Source organism: Dreissena polymorpha, chromosome 16 (assembly GCF_020536995.1).
Source record: "Dreissena polymorpha isolate Duluth1 chromosome 16, UMN_Dpol_1.0, whole genome shotgun sequence".
In the NCBI taxonomy this organism is placed as follows: Eukaryota; Metazoa; Mollusca; class Bivalvia; order Myida; family Dreissenidae; genus Dreissena; species Dreissena polymorpha.
Genome location: NC_068370.1, coordinates 21,664,377 through 21,671,197, shown reverse-complemented (window position 1 = coordinate 21,671,197; position 6,821 = coordinate 21,664,377). Strand labels below are relative to the sequence as shown.

The following is a 6,821-nucleotide window of genomic DNA, read 5'->3' as shown; positions in this document are numbered from 1 at the left end:
CATTTTAAATTCATTATGTTTGCATTTGATAATAACAAATAAAAATATTTCTAGATTAAACACATCATTTACTTTGTCAGTTTTCTATGGAAGTGGAAAATACCCCTAAATATTCCTAAACTCTTTATGGCTGAAAAAAGGGAGTAAAATACGCTTTAACAATAATATCAGCGGGTGAAATACCCTTTAGACTAAATCCTTATCTGGAGCTCTGGACATAGCATTAAAATTGTTATGCATAGTTAACTACATTTCATGGCTGCTGTTGGTGGAAAATGCTCTAACCTTAAGCAGCCTGATTTCTTCCTGAGTTTGAATCCTGAACTTCTGAAACTCTAATAACATCTTCTGAAACTCCTCTTGAGTAAGAATAATGTCCTGAAATATATGGATTTGTCATAAATTACCTTATTTATTGTTCTCGCTACTGCAACTATTACAGTATGCAATAATGTTTTGCAGTTACAGTTGACAAGATGACCAATTGACTCCAATACAAAAATCTGAATGCTTAACGTTCTTGCTACACCGACTATAACAGTTTGCCTCAATGTAAACCAATTGAATTCAATCAAAAAATAACTCGCCTTATCAAAATATCACACCAATTTTCTGAATACATTGTGCTTTTTTATTTGATTATTTTTTTAAGCAATTATGTGTTTTTTTTCAAAAGGGACAAAATATCTCAATGCAACCCTTTACCACAGGCATGGCAGACAGGCCCATCACCTATTTCAAAGTCACATAACTCAGGAGCGTGTGGATCACTGAGCATGAAAAGTGTCTAGCACAACTTAACACCATAGTGAGTGATGACATTTTAAAGTTCCAATTCATTTGCTTGAGAAATCTGGAAGCAGTTTGATCCACAAACTTTGTGATCCTCTGATAAACAAAATAAAATATAGAAACACAATATTGGAACATGAACATGTTGAAACATAGCTACCAGCCGATTGGACCAGATAATCTGAACTACAATATCAGAACAAGGAATCCAAAGCTTTTTTTTTACCTTTTAGGTAATATATCAGTTATCAGTAAAGTTACAAACTTTTGGTAAAATTGTATTTCTAATTCGAACACCTCTCATTTCAAATAATCTAAACATCAAACAAATTTCCTTAAAATTTTGAGAATTGATTTTAGAAAAAAATGGATGTAAAATCAGCAAATAAAAGTCCAGGAGTCCTTTGACTTGAGTTACCGAGGTAAGAGCGTCCACGAGGGCCCTGAACTCCACAACGTCCTGTGTAAGCTGCTCTCGAACCATCACCTCAGCCTTCAGATGTAGCTCACATTCCCGCAGGTAGCGTGTCAGCTTGGTCACTGAGTCCACCAGAGCTAGGGTGTAGCCGGAGAACGACTCCTGGCGGTGGCGCTCTGCTGGGGGCCTGCGACCCGTCGCTTGCTCATAGTCTGCTATCTCGTCTTCCAGAGACTCCAGTACCTGTGATAAGACAGCAAATATATAATGCGTTCATTTACTGAAGAGAAAAATTACAAAACTATGCATTTGATCGTAAACTTTAGCTACAAATTTTTAAGTCATTACGGCAAGTGTGAAATAATTATGTATTATTGATAGTTGTGTGGAAAATGGCCAATTGAAAAAATGGATGACATTATTTGAATGTAAAAACTGGTGCTATAAAAAGAAAGAGAATGTATCAACCAACAAGATGCATTTGTGAAACACAATGTCCCCTATATGACGTTTGACTTTGAAGGATGACCTTGACCTTGTGAAGGATGACCTTGACCTTTCACCACTCAAAATGTGCAGCTCCATGAGATACACATGCATGCCAAATATCAAGTTGCTTTATTCAATATTGCAAAAGTATTCATAAAATAAGCAATTTGGGCCACATATATTTGACCTCTGACCTTGAAGGATGACCTTGACCTTTCACCACTCAAAATGTGCAGCTCCATGAGATGCACATGCATGCCAAATATCAAGTTGCTATCTTCAATATTGCAAAAGTATTTATAAAATAAGCGATTTGGGCCACATATATTTGACCTCTGACCTTAAAGGATGACCTTGACCTTTCACCACTCAAAATGTGCAGCTCCATGAGATACACATGCATGCCAAATATCAAGTTGCTGTCTTCAATATTGCAAAAGTATTTATAAAATGAGCGATTTTGGCCATATATATTTGACCTCTGACCTTGAAGGATCACCTTGACCTTTCACCACTCAAAATGTGCAGCTTCATGAGATACACATGCATGCCAAATATGAAGTTGCTATCTTCAATATAGCAAAAGTTGTTGCAAAATGTTAAAGTTGGCGCAGACAGACCAACAGACAGACCAACAGACAGACCAACAGACAGGGCAAAAACAATATGTCGCCCACTACTATAGTGGGGGACATAAAAATTATGTTTTGACAATTTTTTCTATATATGAAATGATATATTTTTGAAATTATATACATTAGAAATGTTCAGTTTAGTAATATAATTATGTATTCTTAAAAAACAAATAATGCACGCCAAATTTGAATTGAATGCCAGGACACGAAATAAGTAAACGGTTAAACAACTTGCAAGCTTGACTGGTACCCACTTTTCTGAGTTCACCAAGACTGAGGTTGGAGGTATTGAGTGCAGGCTCGGGTCTGGGTACCCTCTGTCGAGTCTTCTGTATCTTGCCTGTGTCATTCATGGCTGACTTGGGGGGCCGCAGCATCTCCAGGGACTCGTTAGGGTCCCTCCTAGCCGCCTTGGGGGGCGTGCGCAGTGTGCCATCTGAGTAGAGGAAATCATAAACTTTACTAGAGTCCTGCTCTGGGACAATGGGCAGGCCCTGAGCAGGCTTATCTGGGATGACACTTTACGCACATGCATTAAGCCCAGTTTTCCCAGAACAAGGCTTATACATGTGTTATTATTATTGAGCATATTTTAATTATGGTACTTCACATTCTGACTGAGGTGAGATTTAGGAAATATCTCATAAGAGGAAAGTACTGTACTGCCCTACCACTTACTATGTTTACCTCTTAATGTTTGAATAAATCCATCCAAATTTGTTGAGCATTATTGAAAAAGAGAAAATCAGCTGAAAGGACTCCTCATTTCAGCCTGATTCCATCTAGATAAGCCTTCACCCCAGGCCTGCTACACCCACCTTTGTTGGTGTTGTTTGTCTGATCAGGCAGGTGCGAGCTGTGCACTACTGCCGCCCCTGGGTTGAGGTATCCCAGGTGACTCATGCCTGCCTGGCCGCTGATGGTGCTCAGGGTGTTGTTGCGCTCCTCTGACTCCAGGAACTGCTGGAACCTCTGCATGTTCATCTTGGGCTGGTAGCTCAGAGGGGCATCACGAGACTCCTCCAGGTCTGAGCCGTACAAAACAGTGATTCAATAAAATGGCTGTGATATGCGATAGAGATATCAGATTCTACAGTTTTGAATGATACAAAACAAAATTGGAGGCTAGATAAGATATTAAAGACTTCCTCAGTGTCACATGTAAGAATTTTGTGGCAAAAAGAGGGCAAAAGGCCATGTTGTACTCACCTGAGACCCAACAAAACTTAACTGACCTGAACTTCTTTTGTGATGTTTGCGTTTTAATTTTCTCCTCTCATTAAACTTTTTTACCGCTTATGACAAAGATTTCATGTTGGCATTGATATTATTAGAACAGACGTTCTTACCAAATTTGAAAAAATTAGGCAAAAAAGGCTTTTGGTTGGTTGACAGTTTTTAAATCATAAAATAAAAATCTGATACATATTACATTTCATGATATCAAACCAGGAAAACTGCTTTACCTCAATACGGAAGGTATTTTATTCGACAATTTTAAAACTCTACCAGGAAATTAATTATCATAAGAACAAAATGTTCTGAGCGAATTCCAACATGATTAGGTCAAAATGTGAGTTATTTTTTGTCTAAATGGTTTCAATAAATTCACACAAGAAAAACTGCCGAATGCCCAAGCAGTAATGTTTAAATGTGACTTCCAAAGAGTTTTCAAGCTATTTCAAGTTGACTTATTGACCTTAAAGTCTTGCTATGATGAGCGAACACTATATATGTTTTCCAATGGCTGGAACAAATTTCTAATTCAACCAAGATATCATGAGAACAATGGTTCTGGGCAAGTTTCATGAACCAATTAAAAGGAACCAGCAAACCATCTTACATGATCGTTGGTCATAGCATTCTCTAGATAATTACGTAAAAACAAAATGGTCCACGGACTGAATATCCCACCATAAGGCCTACAAAAATTATTATGTGAAGAAATCTAACAGATCTCCAGTAACAATTATATAACAATAGAGCAAGATGAACAAGCAATAATTCCCACCTGAGTCTGAATCATGGAAGTCATTCAAGGCAGAGGAAGACATTAGGGTATCACTGAGTTCCTCTGATTTGGTTCTTATTTCTGGAGGCAGGTTAACAAGTGATGAAGCAACATCAGCTTTCTTGGAGTTTGGCGCAGTAGTGACCGATGGAAATCCCTCAAATCTCTGTGAACACAAGAATGTCTTGAGTGAGGAAGAGTTTGGGACAAGTTTAACAACAGCTTTTGTCACAAGACTTCCAAATGATTGTTCCAGGACACCCAAATTTGAGATCATTCAAGTTCCAACATGTAGGAGTGAATGTGTTAAGACAATTTAAAGAGGTTTTTTGAATGGCAAATAGTTTCTCTGAATGAATTTGCAAATGAGTGCCTATTGAATAGGTGATGACCTCAATCAATTCTAAATTAAGGCTAAATATAGGAATATAAAGGACAAGAGCACCGCATAACGGGTGCCAACCCTTTGCTGCGGGCGCAGTTTTGAATAAATGAAAGCTTGTCAGAATTTTTTTTAGACCTTGACCTTTGACCTAGTGACCCAAAAATGGGTGTGGCATGAATGTGGATGTGAATGTGGAATGAACTCATCAAGGTGCATCTACATATGAAGTTTCAAAGTTGTAGGTGGAAGCACTTTGATTTTAGAGCCAATGTTAAGGTTTTAGCACGGCAGACGCCGGACTATGACAATAGCTCTGGTTTTCTCAGAAAACAGCCGAGCTAAAAATGACCTAGGACAAGGGTCAAAACAAAGGCAAATTTGGGAGAGTTGACGATTGAAAAAAAAACTATGAATATACTGATAAATATAAATATTGTTTCCAGAGTCTTGCCCAAGCAAAAAAGTGGTCTAGATCACTATCTTTAACAAACAAAAAATAACAGTTTACAATATTTTTTATAATTTATTGAAAGCAGATCATGTTGTACCAGACTGATATTTAAAAAAAACACTAATATTTGAGGACAACTAACTTTCTATACTATCAGCATTTTGATATGAAATTAAGAAAAAAAAATTGTTTTTGTACAATGACCATAAAGAAAACAGTTACATATAGCACCACATTACCCTTGGATCATCTCCGAACAAGTCTTTCACAACTGCCATCATTGTATCCGACTTCTCCAACACTTCTTGCAACTGGAAACAAACACGCTCCTTTACATAAAACAGCATGCCTAAGATAAACAAGAGTTAGACAGCTTATGAAAGAACAAGAGGGGCATGCATGGCCCTAAAATTTACTTAATCTGTGATGACGGTACATCAAGAGGTGTTTTACTGATCTCAATAACTTTTGTAAAACCTATCTAACCTGTAACTTAAAAACTGGGGTTTCCCAAAATCTAGCCCATTCAGGAGTAAGTCTATTGTCTAAGACTTAACCTCCTAACCCAGTTTTTTTACCACCCTTGACCTTAATATTGTCAAGATAAACCTTGTTTTTATAAAGATTGAGTCTTTTAAGTGTCTTTCAGTTGTGAGAAGATTTGACCAGATATCCTAGTTTTGGGATGCATGTCCCTCAGATTTAAATTTTGCTATGATATTGTAAAGATAAACTTTCTGACCAAGTTTCAACAAGCTTAAGTCATAAATGAGGCTTTTACAATAATCACACGGTTTTTATAAGATTTGACCCGGTGATCAAAGTGTTTGGAGGCAAGTGACCCAGATTGATATGCGGCCGACATAAAGTCAAAATAACCTTCTGACCAAGATTCATTGAGATTGAGTAATAAATGAGGCTTCTACAGTGGTAATAATGTTATTCTATGATTTGACCTGAAGACCTTGTTTATGGACGCACATGATCGAGATCAGAATTTGGCCTAGGTATTGAAACCATAAACCATTCTCACCAAGGTTCCTCAATATTGACTCATAAATGTGGCCCTCATAAAAGGGTTTTAACTTTTTTTTTTTACAATTTGATCTTATTTCTGGATGCATGTGAATAAGATTCCTACTCTGCTAAGATAATGTTAAGATAAACATCATGACCAAGGTAGGATTGATGAAAGATGTGTCCTCTAGAGTGGTACATGTAACTAGCTAAATGTTGATGATGTTGACTTGCAGACTATACATGATGCAAGATGTAGGGTGACCACAAAAGCCCCAATGAGCACGCCATTCTAAGGTGAGCTAAAAATGTAACATAATATTGAATTTAAATACGAACATGAACAATTAAATATGAATATAAGTAAAAAACATATCTGGGACGCTTAAAAAATGCACGTAAATTGAAATATTTTCATCTGCAGTGTAAATGAGCCTTGCTCTGGAAAAATGGGGTTTAATGCATTGCATAAAGTGCTGTTCCATATTATCCTGTTTAATGCATTGCATAAAGTGCTGTTCCATATTATCCTGTTTAATACATTGCATAAAGTGCTGTTCCACATTATCCTGTTTATTGCATTGCATAAAGTGCTGTTCCATATTATCCTGTTTAATGCATTG

The 6,821-nt window shown here is 37.0% G+C and overlaps 1 protein-coding gene across 1 annotated transcript in view; it reads right to left on the bottom strand.

Annotated features, from left to right (window-relative positions):
* The window catches only part of LOC127862279 (spindle and centriole-associated protein 1-like), a 49,444-nt gene that overhangs the window by 20,966 nt on the left and 21,657 nt on the right, over positions 1-6,821 (bottom strand). The window contains exons 6-11 of the mRNA XM_052401344.1: positions 5,421-5,492; positions 4,346-4,511; positions 3,153-3,362; positions 2,589-2,770; positions 1,211-1,453; positions 286-378 (exon numbers count right to left, since the gene is read on the bottom strand). Of these exons, the coding sequence (XP_052257304.1) occupies positions 286-378; positions 1,211-1,453; positions 2,589-2,770; positions 3,153-3,362; positions 4,346-4,511; positions 5,421-5,492 (966 nt within the window). The remainder of the gene's footprint in view (positions 1-285; positions 379-1,210; positions 1,454-2,588; positions 2,771-3,152; positions 3,363-4,345; positions 4,512-5,420; positions 5,493-6,821) is intronic.